This window comes from Arvicanthis niloticus, chromosome 4 (assembly GCF_011762505.2).
Source record: "Arvicanthis niloticus isolate mArvNil1 chromosome 4, mArvNil1.pat.X, whole genome shotgun sequence".
Classification (NCBI taxonomy): Eukaryota; Metazoa; Chordata; class Mammalia; order Rodentia; family Muridae; genus Arvicanthis; species Arvicanthis niloticus.
The window spans coordinates 68,776,470-68,798,184 of NC_047661.1; the positions used below are offsets into that span (position 1 = coordinate 68,776,470).

At 50.9% G+C, this 21,715-nt stretch overlaps 3 protein-coding genes across 6 annotated transcripts in view; 1 reads left to right on the forward strand and 2 right to left on the reverse strand.

Moving 5' to 3' along the window:
• Dcst1 (DC-STAMP domain containing 1) overlaps positions 1-5,405 on the reverse strand; it is a 15,799-nt gene extending 10,394 nt beyond the window's left edge. The window contains exons 1-3 of the mRNA XM_034500755.2: positions 5,066-5,405; positions 4,226-4,351; positions 4,071-4,145 (exon numbers count right to left, since the gene is read on the reverse strand). Of these exons, the coding sequence (XP_034356646.1) occupies positions 4,071-4,145; positions 4,226-4,351; positions 5,066-5,210 (346 nt within the window). The 5' untranslated portion in view covers positions 5,211-5,405. The remainder of the gene's footprint in view (positions 1-4,070; positions 4,146-4,225; positions 4,352-5,065) is intronic.
• Dcst2 (DC-STAMP domain containing 2) lies at positions 5,406-17,554 on the forward strand. Its single transcript, XM_076932757.1, has 15 exons — positions 5,406-5,700; positions 5,811-5,981; positions 6,287-6,388; positions 6,589-6,786; positions 7,115-7,180; positions 7,908-8,121; positions 8,274-8,431; positions 8,920-9,084; positions 10,530-10,697; positions 10,798-10,898; positions 11,673-11,803; positions 12,600-12,727; positions 13,055-13,148; positions 13,250-13,404; positions 17,341-17,554. The coding sequence occupies exons 1-15, from the start codon at positions 5,439-5,441 to the stop codon at positions 17,358-17,360; spliced, it is 2,133 nt and encodes a 710-aa protein (XP_076788872.1). The 5' UTR covers positions 5,406-5,438; the 3' UTR covers positions 17,361-17,554.
• Positions 17,547-21,715, reverse strand: part of Zbtb7b (zinc finger and BTB domain containing 7B) — an 18,763-nt gene continuing 14,594 nt past the window's right edge. For all 4 annotated transcript variants that reach the window (XM_076932762.1, XM_034500759.2, XM_076932763.1 and 1 more), the window contains 2 exons: positions 20,198-21,372; positions 17,547-19,845 (listed from right to left, as the gene is read on the reverse strand). In XM_076932762.1, coding sequence (XP_076788877.1) covers positions 19,380-19,845; positions 20,198-21,366 — 1,635 coding nt within the window. In that variant the 5' untranslated portion in view covers positions 21,367-21,372 and the 3' untranslated portion in view covers positions 17,547-19,379. The remainder of the gene's footprint in view (positions 19,846-20,197; positions 21,373-21,715) is intronic.

Here is a 21,715-nt window from a genome sequence, read left to right on the forward strand (position 1 = left end):
CCCAGATCACTCACTGGGACTAGAGCCTACTGTTGCAATGCTAGGGTCCAGCCCTGCACATGGGAAGTAAGTGTCTCCTGTTGAGTTCTATCCCAAGCTCTTGGACTGAGGCTTCCCCTGTTTGTACATCATGTGATAAGTGGGTTTGTCTGTATGTGCACCATGCACACTGATAACTCATGGAGGCCAGAAGAGGGTGTTGGATCCCTAGAACTAGAGTTATAGTTGTGAGCTGCTCAATGTGGGTGTTGGGAATAGAACCCAGGTCCTCTGGAAGAACAGCCAGTGCTCTTAACCACTGAGCCATCTTTGCAGTGCCATGGACAGAAACTTTCTAACTGGTCTTCATACTTCCTCCCTCACTGCCTTCCACTTCAGTGGCCACAGTAATCTTATAAAAGCATAACTCAGATGATGGCCCTTCCCTTTTTCTGTTTTTTTGTTTGTTTGTTTGTTTGTTTTGTTTTTTGAGACAGGGTTTCTCTGTGTAGCCCTGGCTGTCCTGGAACTCACTCTGTAGATCAGGCTGGCCTTGAACTCAGAAATCCGCCTGCCTCTGCCTCCCAAGTGCTGGGATTAAAGGCGTGTGCCACCACGGCCCAGTGGGCCTTCCCTTTTTCAATTCTGTTTTTCTATTACACTTGGTGGATAGACTCCAAACCATTAGACTTGCTTGATAGGCCCTGGTGATCGGCCCCTCCCACTTTCTCCCGTGACTCCAGACCACTGAGTCTTTTGCCCATAAGTCCACAGGGCCCTGGCCTGTGCCCATTTCTCACCAGGTCTTCAAGTTGTGTTACCCTGTGCCCTGTCAGCTACATTTCTCCCCATGGCTCACCTAGACATACAGGTTTGTGGCAGACCCTGGACAACACCCAGAAGGTTTTTTTTTTCCCTTCTGCCTTCTCACTTGTTAACACAACTTGGATTTTGTTCAAGGACAATAGCCTGGTTCTGCCCTGGCCCCTGGGGGTTGAGTCTGGGTTTGCCTAAACCAATCTATGCATTACAGGGCAGTGAAGAAACTTGTTCTGTAGTCTTGGCCTTCTGGCCAAAGACTGGAGCTGAGGCAGTAGCTGACAGACAGACAGATCACTGTTTTATGTCCCAGGAGCTCCCTCAGCTTCACACAAAGGCAAAAAAAAAAAAAAAAGTCTTTTACTTTACCCAGCCAGTTTATAGAAGGAGAGGAGGGCTGGGTCATTCTACTCGCCAACACTAAGTAGGCAAATACTTTTAAATAGAGAGATCTGGGTCTGGTGTCACATGCCTATCACTTCAATTACTCAAGAGCCTGAGGCAGGAGGGTAGAAAAGTTTAAGGCCTACCTGGTCTGTAGAGCATGTTCAGTCAGCCTGATCAACTCCAAGAGACTCTGTCTCAAAAAGTCAAAAGGACTGGGGAATGTAGCCCAGTTGATGGAGTGCTTGCCTGACATTCATGGTGTCCTGGGTTTGATCCCCAGTACCAAAACCAAACCAAACCAACCCCACACCTAGGCATCATGGTGTCATATGTCTTTAATATTAGCACTAGGAAGTAGAGGCAGAAGAAACAAAAGGCCAAGCCGTCCTCAGTCTGAGATATACGAGACCCTGCCCAAAAAGGAGAGAGAGGAAAGAGAGAGAGAGAGAGAGAGAGAGAGAGAGAGAGAGAGAGAGAGAGAGGAAGAAGAAGAGAAGAGGAGAAGGGGGTGGGCTGGGTATGGTGGTGTGTTTGCCTTTAACACCAGAATTTGGGAGGCAGGCAGATCAGATCTCTGTGGGTTCAAGGCCACCCTGTTTTACATAGCTGATTCCAGGATGGTTGCAGCTACAAGAGCAATCATTTAGTTAATAAAAATAAACCAGAAATGCGAATGTTCTGGAAGTGAAGGGTAACATTTAGTGTCAGCAGGCACAGGAGGACAGTCTGAGGATGGGACAACACAGGTCAAGTCCAGACCCTCTAGGGATTGTCACAGGGAGGGACCCTGCCTCACTCCTCGTGGGCTAGATTCCAGCAGAACTGTAGCAGCTGGCCAGGTTGCTCCAGGCCCTGTCCTGTGTCGTTCCCAGAGTGTGCAACTTCTCTCTAGGGGAGAGGGCAAGTACAAGGTACATAGCAATTCCTGAAGGCAGCAGGCCTGAAGGCTCTCCATCCACAAGGACGGTCTGCTGGGGGTTGGGGTGGATGTACATCTCAAAGGAGGAGCCTACCATGCCATGCCAAGGGTACTGGTGAAGAATTATGACAGCATCGGTGACTTAAGACTTTGGCCCCCTCCCCATCATAAAAATAAACAAAGATTTTGTCCTTTTTCCTCCAATTTTTCTTCTCCCCTTTCTGACATCAGAAGAAACAGAAAGAAAGCCTGTAACTCTAGCACTTGCAAGGTGAGGACAAGGAGGATCAGGAGTTTAGGCCTAGCCTAGGCTACCTGAGACTTTGTCTAAGTGGGGAAAGGGTGCAGGGTAGTGTGGTGGGCTGAGTGGGGCTTGGAAGGAGAGGCCAGAGGGAGTGGTGCGGCTATTGATAAATTGCCCTGATTCCAGTAAATAACTTCCTACCCATGTTTGCTCAAGGAATTCTAATTAAACACACAGAGGAGGTCACACACAGAAGGAAGCCATGGAAAGGGGAGGAGGACTTATTGGGAAGAAAGGTCTCACGGGTGGGGCAGGGTAAGGGAAGGGAAGGTGGGGTTAAAAAGACTGAAATTCACTCCAGTGTGTGGAGTGCATGCCTTTACTCCCAGCACTCAGAGGGTAGAAGGAGGTGGATCTCTGTTAGTTTCAGGCCAGCCTGGTCTACAGAGTTGAGTTCTAGGCCAGCCAGGGCTAAACAAAAAAAACCCTGCTTGGAAAAGCAAAAAATAAAGGGGGGGGGCAGGTACTAAATTCATTATATATGTATATGAAACTCTCAGAGAATGCTTCGAAATGAGGCGTGAACAAAGCTGCACTAGAAAGGGAAAGAGGAGAAATGGGTAGAAGAGAAGCCACGCCCCTTTTACTGCAGGACCCAGGGCTAAGGGGCAGACTGGAGCAAGGAGAGGTGATATTTTAGAAACATGGGAGCCTGAAGTTCTAATGTGGAGTAGACACGACCCTTTAACCCCTTAAAATAAGCCCTACCTAGTCAGCACACCTGGGACTTGTACACGTGTGACTGGAAGGTCATGCATAGAGCAGGGACGCAGAGGTCAGACAAGAGAACAGTCTATTGTGGTCTTGGCCTTATGCTGAAGACTCCATGTGTTCAATAAGCTAGTGACATTAGTTCTACCCCCCTGGGTCGGGACAGATTTAGGGAAGGGCATCAGATTCTATAAAGATATGTAAAGTGTTTGCTGGTGAGTTTTCCTGAACAGGCCAGGAGAGACATGTTTCTCCTCTGGTCTTTGAGATTAATGCATGGAGTTGTGGCAGGTATTTTGTAACCTAAGAACCTCTAGCCAAGGCCATTACTTGGCAACCCAGACTGGCCTAGAACATACTGTGTGTAGGTCAGGTAATCTTGAATTCACGGCAATTCCTGCCTTAGCCTTATAAGCTTTGGGGTAGTAGGTGTGAGCCACTGTACCCAGATACATCTGATTTTCTTATTTTGGTTTTTCAAGACAGGGTTTCTCTGTGTAGCCATGGCTGGCTGTCTTCGAACCAGCTCTGTATATCAGGCTGGTGTGTAACTAACAGAGTTTTGGAATTTGGGATTTTTTTCTCTTTTTAAAATGTAAACTCCCAAAACGGCTGGTGGTGTTTGTCAATTGTTTACTTCTGAATCCTCAGTAAGGAATGAATGAATGAATGAATGAATGAATGAGCGAACGAACAAACAGGGCTACGTAATAAGAAGTGTGCTGCAGTGGCCAACAGAGCAGGTTATAAGGTGTAGGTTGGCCTGTGGTGTGTGAGCAGAGGGACTCCAGGACTCATTGAAGGCAGGGGTTGGGAGCCTCTCTCCTCTGAGCTTCCTGTCTTCCTTTTCTAATGTGTAAGAAGAGGCTAAAGCTGTGGACTTTGGGGCAAAGAAGGAGCAAGCTCCAGTTTCCTCCAGGGCCCTAAGCCCAGCTTTTACCCACTACTAACTTGCCAAGCCGTATAACGCCACCACCTTCTGCTCCTCATAAATGTTCATGGGGTTCACCAAGAGCTGAAAGAGACCTGAAGGAACAGGGTGAAGCTAAAAGTCAATGAACAGTCCCAGCCCTGCCCCAGCCCTGCCCTTCTGCTCCCATACTTGCCAATGGCCAGGAGCCCACCGGTGCCTGCTCCCAGCAGGAAAGCAGTTGCTGGGAATTCCCCTGGCTGGCGATGTAGAAACCGGCTCCAGGAAACTGGAAGACCCCAGCGTAGGAGCCCCTGAATGACTGAAGGGGAGTGGCTGAGTGAGGTTCACTAAGGTTAACACTTTATTATTATATTATTGTTATTATTATTATTATTATTATTATTATTATTATTATTATTATTGAGTGTATGTGTGCCTGAATTTATGTGCATTGTGTTTATGCAGGTAGGCAAAGGGTGTTGGATCCCCTGGAACTACAGTTACAGGCAGTTTGTATGCTGTTTGACGTGGGTTTTGGGTCAGGTCCTCTGGGAGACCAGTAAATGCTCTAACCATTGAGCCATCTCTTCAGCCCTCAAAGTTTGAGAAGCTTGAAACCCTCCCTACCCAAATTATTTACTTAGTTTATGTATATGAGTGCTCTGTCTGCATGTAGGCTCAGAGAGGGCATAAGACTTCATTATATAGGGTGGTGAGCCGCCCTGTGGGTGCTGGGAGCTGAACTCACGACCTCTGGAAATGCAGCCAGTCCTCTTAACCACTAAGCCATCTCTCCAGCTCCAAGCTTTGAGATTTCGAGAGGATCAAACACTGGGGAATCCTGGTAGCGGGGATGTGGAGCACACTGGAAAGAAGGGTGCTGAGGAATAAGACTGGAGTGGAGGAGAAGAGAAGAGGGCTGGACTGAGGGAGGACAGGGGGGATAGAAGTGGATGGCCCCATCGCAGAGGAGAGAGGACAAGAGGCATCTGGGGGATGCTGGAAAGAGACGGGCATCTGAGGGCTGTCTCACTGGTGTGGGGCCGTTTCCTTTGTTGCCCTTCTGCTCTGTGTTGCTGCTGTGTAATGTTCAGCAGCCAATTCTTGAGACTCTCTTTTATCCCAGAAATCTTTTCAAAGATTCCCAGGCGGTGAAATGTTGATGAGAGGAACGACATGCCGCCGGTGTCCTGGTGTCCTTTGCTTCACACACAGCCCCCCGAACTGGCCTGTGTCCTTCAACTCCTCAGCTCCGTGAGCCCTCAGAACTGGGTAGTGGGTTCTGAGACACGCCCTCAGTACAAGCCTGCAGAACCTTAGAACAGGATGAAGAATTCCAGGTCCATAGAACCTGAAGAATCTCCAGGCCTGTCCTGGAGACACACTGGCATTGGGTCCCAGTAGCCATGGTCAAAACTCATATAAAATGGGCCTCCAGGGAGGAGGGGTCCAGCATGGCTCGGGCTGTGGTACGGAGTACCTGTGGCTTTACTGTGGGTTTGTCCTTGGCCACAGCCTATGGGCTCCTGGAGCTTTTAGTGGAAGGACACAGCCCCTTTGGCTGCCTGGTGACCACCGTCACTTTGGCTGCCTTCCTTAGCTTGGGCATGGGGTTCTCCCGCCAGGTCCGTGTGTCTGTCTTCCTACTGCTACCTCAGGCCTTCTCCAGTGAGCCTGGGAGAGGGGCAGGGCTGGGCTGGGGTAGGGAGGGAAGTATTGTAAAAACTCATGTTAAGGATTAATGGGGGTCCTGGTCTGTAACTGAGCTGTCTCCGCAGAGCAGAGCCGGTTGCTGCTGTTGGTGGCTGCCTTTGGGCTGGTGCTACAAGGGCCTTGTGTGAACACCCTGCGCAACTTCACCCGGTCAAGTGAAGCTGTTGCCTGTGGGGCAGAGCTGGCACTGAACCAGACGGCTGAAGTGCTGGAGCGGGCCAAGCAGCCCCTTGTCAGTAAGGTCCATCCCAGCCTACCACTGGCTTCCATCTGCAAGGTCTTCTGCCCTTCAGCTTAATTGCTTTCTGATGGGACTGTGTCCTACCCCAAGAGTGGCTGGGCCTGGAAAGCCATGTTCCAGTCCAGCTAAATCCTCTTCTTCTGCCCTCCAGCCTCTTCCTCTACCTGGTTATTTTCACAGCCTAACACCCAGGCTCCCCACCAGCTCTGATAACCCCCTCTTATTCCCTTCCCCCAGGAAATGGTGAGAATCAGCTCCTGCAGGAAGACACCTTCAGCAATGTTGCCCTTTGTCCCTCAGGTGCTCTGTCCAAGATTAAAGCTATTGCCCAGAGGGCCAAAGTGGTGGCTGACCGGGTACGCAAGTTCTTCCGGTCCATCATGGATGCCGTGAAGCATGTAGGTAGGTGTGTTGCATGTTTGGTTTGGGAGGTCAAAATGCCCCCAGTCTCCTTATCCTAGTGCCTCTCCAGGCCTGCTCAGGTCTACACACAGTATATCTGACCCTTGACCAGTTCTGGGGGGTTTGGTTGGTGTTACCCAAGTCACTGAAAAGGCTGGTGAACTCCTACCTGGGGGTACTGACTGCACAGCTGTCCCCAGCCAGGTGCCTGCAGAATGTATGGTTCTGGCTCCTTCATATTGGTGATGTGTGCAACTCTGAGCTGGGCAACCCTTACACAAAATGCACTCGGATGTTTGATGATGCCAAGAACCGCTGTATGAAGGTCATAAAGGGATTCCATCACCTGTGTTACGTGCTCTTGCCCTTCAAACTGGTGTTCTGTGGACTGGCGAGCAGTGAGAAAGCCAGGGGTTCCCTGCTGGGAGGCATGAACACGGGGTTGGGGGTTGTGTGAGAATGCAGGGTCAGTCAGAAGGCTGGGCACAGGGGATCATATAAGGGGTGTTGAGTGTGAAGCTCGTCAGGACTCTGGGGTCAGGGAGGGGAAGGTGGACAATAAGGAAAGACCGAAGCACAGTAGAGAAAGGCCAAATACTGTTAGCAAATGAAGAGATCCACGGGAAAGGCAGAAAGTGCAGACAGCCCCATGAGAGGACGCTTCCTGAGGTGGGCAGGCAAGCTGGATCTCTGCTCCTCCTGACCCTGATCTCCCCTGCCTCTCAGTGGTCCAGAAGTTCTGTGTCATCCCCACGTACCTCCAAAAATTTCTGCGAAAGACCATCAACACCCGTAAGTGACCCTTCTTCCCCCACTACCAGTGCTCTCCTCATCTTATTGCGACCACTGGCACTGAAGTCTCCCGGTCCGTCCATATGTGAGAACGCAAGAGCAGGAAAGGACTTTGCAGGGTCACCCAGACTAATGTCTAAGCTGAGCTGATTGAGAAACTGAGGCCTGCTGGGCAGTGGTGGCGCACGCCTTTAATCCCAGCACTTGGGAGGCAGAGGCAGGTGGATTTCTGAGTTCGAGGCCAGCCTGGTCTACAGAGTGAATTCCAGGACAGCCAGGGCTACACAGAGAAACACTGTCTTGAAAAACCAAAAAAAAAAAAAAAAAAAAAAAAAAAGAGAGAGAGAGAGAGAGAGAGAGAGAGAGAGAAACTGAGGCCCAGTGAGCGGGGGAGGTGCCTCATCAAAGTCAGACTTCAGAGCAGAATCCTGGAGGAAAAGGGCCTCTCGCTCAAGCGTAGATCATGTGAGCTGGGAGGAACAGGGCCTCCCACCAGAGTGTAGGTCATGGCTCACTCGTGATAAAGCAGAGCCTTAGGCCAAGTCTAGTGCTGTGTGTCTGGAAGGTGTCGCTATCTCCTAGAGTAGGTCTGGGCCCTGGGAACTCCGGAACTCCAGCTGGTTTGTGAGTCCTGCAACTGCTGGGCCTGGACAGCCCCCACCCCACGCCCCTCTGTCTTCCTGACAACTATCTTGGCTCATGTCCCCTCTGACCCCACTGGTCCCAGCCGTAATGAAGCTGCTCAATCGGGTACGTCGTGAGTTTGAGTTCAACATGACAGCCAACCACTACTTCTCTGTGGACCTCAATTCCTCTCGGAGCCTGTCCCAGGTAGCCTTGGACCTTCAAGAGGCTGTCAGCATGAAGTTGTACACCGCCAGGGAGGCCCTGTCTCTGATGGGCTATACCATGCCTCTGCTCTTTGGACTTCTCTACCTCCAGTGAGGGTCTACCAAGGGCCTGTGGGAGAGATGGGCTGAGCTATCCATGGCATTTTGGGGGTGAAGGGAGAGGAACTGGCAGGAAAGCATAGCCTGGAGTACCTGGAGCTCTGGTAAAGAGAGCCAAAGATCTCATATGTGCTTCTTCACAGAGCCCTGTGTTATCGGTATGGTTACCTGAACTGGGACAATTTCGACAATGTCTATATCACCAGGCGCTTCCTGGACATGGAGGCAGTGCGCTCCATGGCAGGGCTGCCCACGGTGCTACCACTCAGTTCTCATGAGGCCAAACTCTACATCCAGCCAGGTGAGGGTGCTGAGGATAGGAAGGAAGGGCTCTGGAGTAGCCCAGGCCTGACTGTTTGGGAGCATACCGGGGCCAGAGGGAGGAGAGATGACTTCTTGCTGAGATGGAGACACAGGGAACAACATGGAGCAGTGATGTGAGGTTGGAAGGCTTTCTGAGGTGAAGGCAGGAGGGGCGGACATCCTAATATGGACAGGAGGACTGCCTGGGAGGTAGGAGTCAAGCAAGCACTGAGGGGGCCCAGGGATGAGATGCTTATCCCTGGGCCCCCAGGTAAAGCTGCAATGCTTTTCCATTTAACCATCAAGCCCCCACCCCTGAAGAATGCTCCCCACCTTTTCTTGGTCCCCACGGTCTCTTTATTTTCTGCCTTCTGGTGAGCAATTCAACTAAACTGATGTTGATAAGAGCGGTCACTGCCCAGAGCTGGGCTATGTGGGCAGGAGAATTGGGGAACAGACTTCTACTTCTACACACTTACTCCTCAGGCTCCATCTTCCTGACCAAATGGGAACAGATTTTTTATATCATAGAGACCTTTAACCTCGCCCGACATCTCCTCCTCGTCCTCTTCCTGGTCTTTCTGGACTATGGCGTCTTCTGGATACTTGATCTGGCCCGGTACCACCTCCAGGGCGAGGTTGTAGCCCGCAGTGAGTGTCCACTTGTCCTGTGTCCACTCACCCCATGCATCATCCTCTTCGTCCCTGACTCCTTCTCCTTGGGGCATCTCTGGAATCTTCACGTCAGTGCCACCCACTCTTCCAGCCTCTGCTTCCTGTCTGGGTCAAGGATAGAGCATAACAGAGTAGCTAAATGCACAAGCTCTAAGTCAAACCATCCTGGGTTCAAATCCCAGCCCTGTCCTTTATAAGGACGTGATCTTAAGTAATTTGCTTTGGAGCAGGAGTCAGAGCCCCAGTACAATTCAATAACCCAGGTTTAACTGCCAGCACACATATCCACATACAAAGGACAATTGCTTCACCTCTCAGAGCTTCAGTTTGCTCATCTGTACAATGGAGCAATGGCTGTTGACTGGGTTACTGTAAGGAGTCAGACTATTTTTGTTTAGCACCTCCTTGACCCATGATTGGGACCAAATCACATGCCAAGGAATATAATTAACCTGAATTTGTATATCAGAACATAAAGAAAAGAAGAAAGAAAGAAAGAAAAAACAAACAAAACAAACAAACAAACAAACAAACAAACCCAAAAGATAAGGTGTCTCAGTAAGTAAAGCACTTGTCACATCACGGAAACTAAACCTGAGTTCAATCCTCAAAACCTTCAAAAATGTGGAAAGAGAGAACTGACCCCACAAAATCATCTCTAACCTCCACACACATGCTGTGGTACATATGCCCTCTTAGCCATACACACACACACACACACACACACACACACACACACACAAACATGCATACACACATACATGCATACACACATACACACACGCACACACACACAAACATGCATACACACATATACACACATGCACATATACATACATACACACATGCATGCACATATACACATGCACACACATGTACATGCATATACATGCATAATACATACACATGCACACACATACATACACATGCATGCATACACACATGCACACACATACATGCCTGCTTGCAAGCACACATGCATGCATATGCACTAATAACAAATGAATAAACAACAAAAAAGGAAAATTGAAACTCAGTACAAAAGTAAAGCATAGTGATAAACCTGAGAATGGTGGTCCTTACCTGTAATCCCAGCACTTGGGAGGCTGAGGCAGTACAATAGGATTGAGAGACAAGGCTACATAGTGAGACCCTGTCTCTAAAACCAAAGGAAAAAATTGTCCGCTTTCAGTCAGCATTTCAATGGTTCTGGGATGGTCATGAACATTATAGCAGTGCCAGCCAGCTGGATCGTGGTGTTAGGACAGAGGCTGGACCTCAGGGTACCTTGAAGGGATGAGGGATCCAAGAGGAGGGTGTGGATTATGCCTATGATCTGCCTGGCTCTACTTTCCACCCCGTTGAAGGTGGCAGAGATTGGGCCGTTACTTTGAGTGTCTCTCACAGTATCTTTGTGCCAGGCCCTGTGCTAGTGTCTGTAACGGTGGAAGGAACCGGCTATTCAGGGAATATTTACCGTGACCTGGTGTCAGCATTTGACATTCTGCAACAAGGCAACGTCAGTATATTGTCCCGGCGCTGCGCCCTTCATCCCTCAGAGCCGGATACTAACAGTTACATCGTTATCGGTATTTACCTCACTGAGAGTCATGAGGGGATGAGGGAAGCATGTAGACCAGGAGTGTGGCATGGGCAGCGGGTAGTGCTCACTATGTGCTGTGCTCCCAGGTACCATGTATGGTCTGTGCTTCTTCATCACTCTGTTTGGCAGCTATATCAGCAGGCTGCGGCGGGTCATCTGTGCCTCCTATTACCCCTCCAGGGAACAGGTGAGGGGACCATACCCAGTAGCTCTCTGCTATGGCCCTGATGCTAAGTTGGTGTCTGTCTGTCTGTCTGTCTTGGCTTTGAGGATATTGAAGCCCCAGTCTTTCGTCCTCTACCAGAACCCAGAGCAAAGATCAGGCCATCAGGTTCTCTGGCCCTCAGGCAGAGCCAGGAGGAACCATACCCTATGAACCAGGGCTTCCTGAGGCACCTCACACCTCCAAAGCTTTGCTAAAACCATAGTAGTAGGGCGGTGTGACATACTTGGGTGTACTGTATGACAGTTGCTGTGTAGGGACTCCAAGATGAAGTAGATAGTCTGGTTAGGCTGCCAGACAGGCATTTATTGATTTTTATTTTATGTGTATTGGTGTTTTGCCTGCATGTGTATCTGTGTGAGGTTGTCAGAATTCCTGGAGCTGGAGTTACAGCAGTGAGCTGCCATGTGGGTGCTGGGAATAGAACCCAGGTCCTCTGGAAGGGCAGCCAGTGTTCTTAACTACTGAGCCATTGCTCCAGCGCCCCCCACCTCCATCCCCGCCCCAGACAGACATTTAAAATGTTTTTTTTTTTTTTTTTTTTTTACTTTTTAAAGTTTTAATTATGTGTATATTTTTTCCTGTGTGAGTGTATTCCATGTGTTTGTGGGTACCCACAGAGGCCAGAGGTGTTGGATCCCCTAGAACTGGAGTCACAACCTGTTGTGAGCTGCTTGATGTGGGTTCTGGAGAAACTGGGGTCACTTGTTCCCATCCCTGGTCCACCTCTTCCCCCAGGAAAGGATCTCCTACCTCTACAACATGCTTCTGAGTCGTCGGACCAACATAACGGCTGTAGTGCAGCGAGCAGCGAAGCGACGGGCAGCTGACCAGGGTCATATGAGCACCCTGCAGATGCTACTCATCCAGTAAGCCTACTGTGCTTCCCTACAGGCACAGGGTGGCAGCCTACTGTGCTTCCCTATAGGCATAGGGTCGCAATAGACAGAAAATAGCCAGAGATCAGAATGGGTTGTTGTGCTTCCCAAGTGACAAGACCATGTCCTGGAGTGAGAATTAAGGACCAGAGTTTTATTTTTTAAAAATGTTTGTTTTTATTTTATGCGAATGGGTGTTCGGCCCGCAGGCACATGGGTGCGCCATGTGCATGCAGTGCTGGCAGAGGCCAGAAGAAGGCATCAGATCCCTTTGGACTGGAGTTACAGATGTTGTGAACCAATATCCTGGGGATTGGAGCTGGATCCTCTGAAAGAGCAGCCAGTGCTCTTAACTTGTGGGCCATCTTTCCAGCCCCAAGGATAAGATGATTTTTTTTTTAAAGATTTACTTATGCGTGTGAGTGTTTTGCCTACTATGTGTTCCAAGCACATGTTTGGTGCCTGTAGAGAACAGAAATATGGGATCCTCTAAAACTAGTTATGGATGATTGGGAGCCATCAGGTAGATGCTGGGAACCAAACCCAGGTCCTCTGCAAGAGCAGCAAGTGAGCCATCTTAACCACTGAGCCATCTCTCTAGTCCCAAAGAGCTAAAGGTTCTTGAGAGTGAGGAGTGAAGGAAATGAGGGGATGGGATGGACAATGGAGAAACAGTTGCTAGCGTCAGAAAGATGGTGGCTAGGGCGCTGGAAGGCCTCCCTCTCATTTGGTGGTTGCTGTGGGTATGGGAAAAGCTGGGCTTGACATCTATGACCTTTCTTCTAAGGTACCCTGTCTTAAGTCTATTGTTTGGTCGCTTTTTGTTGCGTCAGTCTTACTGCCTGGGCTGTGGGCAGCCTGAAGAGAAAGGGGGTCTGGAGAACTTTGTGTCCTGCAGTACCCCAGGCTGCAAAGGTGAGTACTGCATCCCTGAAGGACTCTTGGTACTTGCACAAGATGAACCACCATGGTTCTTCCTTTATGGAATTTTCCTGTACCTTTATGGGTCTGTACCCTTCAATTACTATGCACCTTCTCATTTACATATAGCCTTTGTTTAGCCCCTTTCCCTATAATGTCCTTGAGTCTCCTGGATGCAAGTGGGTACTACAGCAGTTCCTAGTGGGCATACTTGACAAGGATGGTTTTTCCAGGGCTGGGGTGGGGAGGAAAGGCCAAACACTAGGGAGCACAAGGTGTGAGGAGTTAGCTCAAGCCTCCTTTCCTCTTGGCCTCCTCTAGGTCTCTACTGCTCTACCTGTTTCCATCTCCTGGGCAACACATGTTCTGTATGTGCGTCTCCCCTCTCTAACCAGGGGCACTTGGACCTGGAGCTGTGAGTCTCTCAGGGATGGGGGAGGCTGGAGTATACGGGGGCAGTGGGAATAATGCCCTTTTCCCAAGATATCTTTAGGTCACTGAGACAGGCTTTTCCAGGGACTCCAGTGATGAGGAGGGTCCTCAGCTATGGCTGGCTGCAGCTCGAAGAAAGGCCCCTGAGCAGGAGCTAAAACTTCAACAACAGCTTCAGGAAGCACTGGGCATGAACCTTTCAGACAAGACCATCTCTGGACCAAGAGAGCAGAAAGCAGGTGAGAATGGTACCTGTTCTGTCACATCTGCACAGGCTCCCTAATTGTCTGCCTCAATGCAGGGACAGAGACGGGAAGCAGAGGAGACAGGGCAGAGAGACTGAGTGTCCTGAGAGCCTGCCCCCTTGCCTGTAGTAGCTTAGCTTACAGTGTTGGTAGTGGGGCGTGGTGTCTCGAACTCCCCATCCCCCCTCAAAAAAGAAAAAAGAAACTTCACATAGCAGGGTGTGGAGTGGCACACCCTAGGAAGGCAGAGACAGGCAAATCTCTGTGAGTTCAAGGCCAGCCTGGTGTACACAGAGTTCTAGGACAGCCAGGCTACATAAAGAAAGCCTGTCTGGGGGGTGGGGGTGGGGGGGTGGGGGGAGGGTGCAAAACAAAAACCCAAAACAAACAAACAAAACTCCAACCAACCAGCTGGAGGTGGCGCACGCCTTTAATCCTAGCACTTGGGAGGCAGAGGCAGGCGGATTTCTGAGTTCGAGGCCAGCCTGGTCTACCGAGTGAGATCCAGGACAGCCAGGGCTATACAGAGAAACACTGTCTCAAGGAAAAAAATAAAAAACAAAACTCCAACCAACCAACCAACCAACCAACCAACCAACCAACCAACCAACCAACAAGACTTGACAGGAAAGGAGAGAAGTGTACAAGGCTTTGAGGCAGCCTGGCGGTTTGCTAGGCACAGGCTAAGGAGGTGAGGAAGCAGTGACCTTCTCTGAGTTTGGAGAATGTAAAACATTTGGGAGGGTAAATAAAGCCTAAGGGTGTGTGAGCTTTGTGCTGGGTGTGGGATCTCAGTGTTAGAGGCAGGGTGAAAGGACCCGGAAGGCTTCACTGGCCTCCTGAGGATCTAAGGGATTCATTCACATTTATCTCTTTGCTGTTTTGAGACAGTCTCAATGGGTAGACTCAGTGGCAGTCCTGGAACTCTGTGTAGACCAGGCTGACCTTGAATTTAAGAGAGACCTACGGCTTTTACTGCCTCAGTGCTGGGATTAAAGGTGTGTAGGATCATTCCTGGGCTTGGCCTCAAATGTTTAGCAGTCCTTCCTGTTTGAGTGTTGGGATCACAGATATGCTGTGTCTACTTCCTGGTTTTCCTCACCCTTCTTCCTTTTTCCTCTTCTTCCTCCCCCCCTCCCCCCCCCCCCGTGGGGGAACTAACCCAGAGCCTTGTATGCAAGGTATGGTTTTTTTTTTTTGAGACAGGGTCTCACTATGTAGCCTAGATTTGCTTGGAATTCCATTCTATGTAGATCAGGCTGTCCTTGAGCTCAAGGAGATGAACATCTGCTTCAGCAGAATGCTGGAATTAAAGGTGTTTACTCTTATCAGGCCATTCTCTCTCTCTCTCTCTCTCTCTCTCTCTCTCTCTCTCTCTCTCACACACACACACACACACACACACACCACAGCCTAAGTTCTTTTTTTGTTTATTTATTGTTTGTTGAAAAAGGGTTTTTCTATGTAGCCAGGAATGGCCCCAAACTCCCTTCCCTAAGGCTAGGATTGGCTAAGTGTTTCATCTGCTGCTCAGGCTTGTGGTCTTCAAAGATAAGTGTGTCTGTTGCCGGGAGGGGGAGAGGTCAGTTTGCAGTTTGGTCTATATAGTGACTTTCAGACCAGTAAGGTCTACATAGTGAGACCCTGGCTTAACAATCAAAGAAGTCTGAGGCTACTTAGTTCCATGTTAACCAGATCATTTTGGCAAGACCAGAAAGACAAAAGGGAGGAATGAGGCTCAGCTTTGAGGTTAAGAGCACTTGGTAGCCAGACAGGGGTGGCGCACACCTTTAATCCCAGAATTTGGCTTGAGAGGCAGAAGCAGGTGGGTGGATAGATAGCAAAAGCAGCCTGGTCTACAGAGTGAGTTCCAGGACAACCAGGTATACACAGAGAAACCCTGTCTCAAAAAACAAACAAAACAAAACCACTTGCACTACGTTCAGAGGACCCAGGTTCAGTTCCCAGCACCCACATTGCAACTAACAAGTCTATAATTTCAGGGGGATCCATCACCTTCCTCTGGACTTTGTGGCCACAGGACATGCGCACAGTACTCACACATATAAACAAGAAAAACAGGGACAGAGCAGCATTGTGATTAATACTCGCTATTCTTCCAAAGGACCTGAGTTCAATTCCTAGCACCCATGTTAAGGGGTGAGGGACTCATAAGCTCCAGAAGGGAATCTGGTGTATCTTCTGAACACCCACACATGTGGCAGATACTGATATAGACATACATTTACAATAAAAAGTTTTAAAGTAAGGAGAAAAGAAACTGAATCTATTACTGGGAGCTACCATAATAGGCTGAGCTGGGCACAAAGCTGTTTCAGCAGTGGTGTCTGAAGATGAGGTTCTGAGAATGTTGGATCTACATTTAGCCAAGGAGAAACAAGACTGGCCCAATTTGAAGCCAGGAGATGTCTGCAGAGGCATCCAGCTAGAGCCACCCAGGGACTAGGTGCCAAGATGCGCAGCAGGGCTCTGGACTAGAGGTATCTCTTTACAGAGTTACCAACTTAAGAGAAATGGGCTTGATCATCCCCTTCCCTGGGAAGAAAGAGGGGCATGGGGCAGAACCTGAAGGAAGAAGAGGCTCAAGAAAGCAAGAGAGTCTAGCCCATGAAAGGCAAACTGTGAGCAAGCAGGCAGGGACCAACAGTCACTCCATAGCTGAGGGCCAGACAACTGGTATGGTTTGTGGAAACATTTTTCATGGTATCAGGATGGCTAAAACTAGATCAGAAAGCAACAGACAAAGACTCAGAAATGGAGAATGTGGCTTCTAAAGAGGAAGATGGTTTAAGATCTCTTTAATATAACCTTTCCAATAAAAAAAGAGGGCTTAATTATTTTATTTATTGAGGTAGGGTTTTACCATGTAGCCCCTGGCTGGCCCAACATTAGGTATATATACCAGGCTAGCCTTGAATTCATAGAGATCTGCCTGCCTTTGTCTCTCTAGTCTTACTATGTGGTCCATGCTGGCCTTGAACTTGTAACCCTTCTACCTCAGTCTCCATAGAAGTTATGCACTACCATGCTTGCTTCTAAAAAAAAAAGAGCCTGATGATAAAGAATTGGCTTCACATACAAGGTGCATGGCACCAAGAGATGTTTCTACAGTCCAGTACATTTGGCAGATGGAAAAGAGATCATTGAGGCCTATGAATGCAATGTAGTAGTAGAGCGTTCATTAGGACACAAGTTCAATCCCCAGCTCTGGACTAAGGTACCAGAGAAAGAGATAGGCCAGGTGACTGTGGATTAGGTAGAGTCAGAGAGGCTGCGCTGAGACTGAAGAATGGAGACCCTTCTAAACAGACTTGAGCCTGCTCCAGCCTCAATTTCTCTAGGGAACAGGAGGCAAGGACATGATAGGGTCTCAATACTGTAGGCCAGGTTGGTCTGAAATGTGTAGTGACTATCCTATCTTGGCTTTCTGAAGGCTGATCCCTTGTTTTCTCTTGCAAATATGGTAGCCATGAGTTTGAGAGTTGAAGTCTTTCTCTGGATTGGTAGGAGAGAGGACAGCATGAGTAACTTCAGTAATGGAGATGACTGCCTTTGAGCAGTCAGGACAAGTTGCTGTTACCCTGGCTGGGTTGGAGAGTGGGTATTCCAGTTGCTATGTCCTCATTAACAGCACTGGCCAAGGAGGGATGGCTGAGATCTAATTGCAGCACTCAGTAGGCAGAGGCAGGAGGATCTCTGAGTTTGAGACCAGCCTGGTCTACCTACAGGGACAGGCCTACACAGAGAAACCCTGTCTCAAAAGAACCAGAAACAAACAAAAACAAAGGAAGAGAGGAAAGGAAGAACAGGGTAGATGCCAGGAGGGCGGCAGTTAAGGCCTGAGTGGGGGCGATGGCTAAGATTACCCACCAGTGATTTTGAGCTCACTGGCCTTTCTTTTCCTCCCAGTGACCAGGACAAAGAACTAAACCCAAAGGAAGCATCCACAGATCTCCCAGAAGCTCATCACTTTTTCTGAGGGCCTCCCCTTTCCCCAGAACCCCAGGCACCACTTCAGATATCCACTATCCCAAAGGAGGCCCCTCTCCAGCCTCAGAACCTCCTGACCCCTCCCACTTACCCCCAAATAAAGGAGCCAAAAGTGGACACAAATATGAATCTTAAATTATTATTATTTCTTCCTGTCACTTACACCCGAGGCAGGGGGCAGGGGTAGATGAAGGGAATGGGAGTGGGGAATGCTTCCCCCACTAAGGCACTGAGTGGGAAAGCCACAAGGAGAGAGAGTGGAGGCCACTGTCCCCACTCTCTGGGACTAAGCCCCAGGTTTCTCCAGCCCTGGGCCCCCCTATCACCTGAAATGCTAAGATGAGGCCCAGGGTATCTGACCTCCCTCCTAATATATTACATCATCACTTTTTAAATAGATACAGGGACTGGTCCCGCCACCCCTCCCTGTGTGACCCCTCCCCACTGTTGGGGGTACCTGGGCAGCTGTGCAAATGGGCATGGAGGTGCATGGGGAGAGGAGAGCACCGGGCCCCTGAACCTGCCCCTTTCCAGGAGGGGGAAGGGCCACCAGGCCAAAGGGGTAAATAGTGCAAGGCAGAGCCCAGGCCGCAATGGGGGTCCAGCACCCAGCGAGGAAGAGGTGGGGAGAAGATTCTTCCCCACCCCAGGAAAATTGATAGTTAAAAATGTGAAATTGGATTTCAATAAAACCATCAGAAGAGGCTATGTACAGAACGGGGGTGGACTCAGTCCTAAGAGTACCAGGCAAGGTCTGTGGAAAGGCTCCCTTTCCCCTAGGTCTGCTCTGCAGCTCACTTTTCCCAGGGGCGAGTTGCCTAGCCACTTTGTTGGCAAGGGGGCACCCGCTCACAAGCCAGGAGGGCTGGGTGTGACGCTAGCTCACTAAAAGTGGTCGCTTGGGGGCGCTCGCCCTTACAGGGCATGGCCACCAGATGGCGATAGCTTGCCCGCTCCCCACAAGGCTACCTCAACCCCTCACCCCATCCCACACCCAGCGCCCGCCAGCCCGGGGGCGGCGTGAGTCAGGGGCAGCAAGCAGTAGAGGCGGCTCCGGCTTGCACCTGGGCGGGGAGGTAGGGAGGAAAAGAGGGTAAGACGCCCAGCCCGCCCTGCCCTCTGGCCCCAGGGAGGGAGCGCCAGGAACAAGACATTCCCTGCCCCGGGACGCGGAGGGGGAGAGGTGGAGAGCTCCCTTAGCTGGGCGGAGCCCTTCTGCTACCCCCAGGGGCGGGCGAGCCAATCAGGCCACCCTGCCCTCTTCTTCTCCAGGACCCCATGACTCAGCGTTGGAACTGGGTGGAGGGGGACTGGGATGGCTCCGTCCTTACAGGCCCAGTCCCCCGCCACCCCACTCTTTCAAGCCTCCACCTTGTTTCCCCCCTTACCCTTCCTTTGCCACCCCCCTTTGCATAATTTACGGCCAGGAAAAAGGAACAGAAACCAGGAAGGAGGGGTCTCGGAAGGGAGGAGCAGTCCACCCCCTCACACAGCCAAAACCCAGGGGGCATGGGAGTAGGGCAAGGTTTTGGTCCTAAGTCCCAGCCTCCTAGAAACCCGCATAGCCGAAGTGGGACCCCCACAAATCAGAGATAGATTATTGCTTCAATTCCCCAGTAGTGGCTGGGGACAGGGACCCCACCTTTACTGTGTGTGTGTATGTATATGTGTGTAGTGCAAAGTGTGTGTGTAACACACACACACACACATATATATATACACACACATACATATATTTCATGTTTAACTCCTAGGGTGATCACCCCAATCTAGAGAGCTTGTGCCCCAAAACCTCAGCTTGGAATTGGAATGAAGGCTCTGGGGGGAAGGGGACTTGATTCTGATACAAACAAGGTTCAGCATCCTTGACCCCCATACCACTTGTTTTGTGTGCTCCCCACTACTTGGCATGGTGTCCCAGGCCTTGTGCTGTTCCAGCCTGGCCATTCATCCCTCTTTTAAGAGGACTCCATGGCACCTTCGGCCTGTGGTGTGGTAGGTGTCCCTTCCTCCTCCTCCTCCTCAGGGGGCCCTTGTGTAGTGACTGGAGGTCCCGTGGAGGCCGACTGCTCCCAGAATCGAGCCAGAGAGAGGTGGAACGTGTCCAGGTGGCCATTGGAGAGGTCAAGGCCAGCAGGGGATGAGGTGGTGGTCGAGGGCGGTGGGTAGTGAGGCGGTGCATCATCCTTGCGGCGCCTCCGGGTGCGCACCTCCAGGCAGTTCTGACCCTTGAGATGGCGCTGCAGGTGGTCCTCCTTGGCGAAAGCCTTGTGGCACAGGTGGCACTCATAGGGCCGGTCCCCAGTGTGCAGGTGCATGTGGTTCTTGAGGTCGTAGCTATGCAGGAAACGGGCTGGGCAGTGTGGGCACGAGTAGGGACGTTCTCCTGTGTGCTTCCGCATGTGGATCTTCAGCTTGTCATTCCTAGCACAAGCAGGGGAAAGGGTAGACATTCAGGACACAGGCTAGGATCCCCAGCCCATCTTAGCCACGCCCCCAGGCCCTGCCCTACTCTTGTTCCTCTCTGCTGCCCCAGGAGACCCTTTTTGATTGGCTCTTAGCTCAATGGGCCCTGGCACCATGAGCGCCTCTGCTTCCAGTTCAATCTTCTTGGGCACTAGACCATTCCCGATCATGCCCTTGCTTGCTTCTTTTGGCCTCCCACCTCGTTCTAGGAACCCACCAGAGAGCTGGCCCCCACGACAATCATCTGCTTTCACTCAGGTCTCATAGCCACCCCCAGCCCATTCTGGGCCGTCCCCCACCTGGTGCTCACCTGGTGAAGCGGACGCCGCAGACCTCACAGGCAAAGGGCTTCTCACCAGTATGGGTCCTCATGTGTCGAGGCAGTTTGCCTGCCCCATGGATTATCTTGTGACAGACTGGGCACTCTTGGGGCATCTGTGAACGGCGTTTACGCACCAGCTTGTCTTGGCCATCCAGGCCTGGTGCCAGGGTATCCTGGTGCAGCGAACTTAGGTAAGCCATCAGGTCAGGATCAATGGGATCTTCATCTGAGCCCAGCTCCTCTGGTGATAGCGAGGCCTCATTACTCTGTGCTAGCCCATAGGCTGGGGCATATACCAGCTCCTCCTCTTCTTCCTCACCTTCAAAGCCTTCATAGTTCAGGGGCCCCTCAGCAGGTGAGGCGGCACCTGTGGGAGGACTATAGCTATCTCCAAGCCCACTGACCCCACTGTTACCCACTCTACCAGCCATCTCTTCTTCTTCGTAGGTCAAGGGGTGGGTGAGAACTGTGGGCGCCTCAGGGACCAGATGGTTTGCTCGGGCCCCTTTGGTTTGAAGAAAAGCTTTCCGGGGTTTGCGGCTGCGGCGGGCAACAGGTCGAGGTGGCGGCGGTGGTGGTAGGAGGGGCACCTGTGGAGGGCTGTCTTCACCATTGGGCATTCCTGAGGTTGAGGCTGTGGTGGTGGCAGTGGCAGTGGCAAAAGCCTCCAGGTACTGTCGGGCTCTCTCACAATCATCCTCATCTGGGCTGGGGGCTTCTAGCCCACTGCCTTGTAGAATCTCCATGCAAGCAGCAATGACACAAGGGATTTCCAGTAGCTGTGCAGCTTGAAGTACGGCAGGCATGTTGGCGCTGCTGGTGGTCAGTGTGGCTGTGTAGGCAAACTCAAGTAGGGCACCTAGGGCCTCTGGTCCTACAAAGTCCAACTCACACACACCGGCCCCTGCTCCCCCAACAGTTGTCCCACCACCCCCTGTTCCCATAACAGTACCCCCTCCCCCTTCCGTAAAGAGCTTCTTGAAGTAGTGGCTACAGGCAGCCAGCACAGCCCTGTGGGTGCGGTACTCAAGACCCTGCGTCCTGATGGTGAGGTCGCACAGATGGCCCAGCTGGCGCTGCTCGTTCAGGCAGCTCAGGAGCTCACTGCTGTGGTCTGGGAATGGAATTCCAATCAGGTCATCCTCGGGGCTCCCCATCTTCTCCTGTAGGGTCAAGTAAAGGGTGAAGTTAAGAGCCCTTATTCCAACACAGGGGGCTGGGGGACCCCTTCCACTTATTGAAGGAGGGCCATGTGCGTCTGCACACTCTTCTAAATGCTTCGCTTGTTGGTATCCCACAGCCTCTCAAATGTGACTACCTTCCATGTCATGCACAAGGAAACTGCGGTTCGGACAGATGAAGCAACTGTCTTTCCAGGTGCAGTGCCAAGTGAGTAGGGTCACTCAGAATCAGCTGCCCCAGACCACCTTCCTGGTTCTCACACTGCTCTAGCCTGCTTCTGCAGTCCCGCCTTCCTGTGACTTTCTAGAGACTTCATTTCACCAG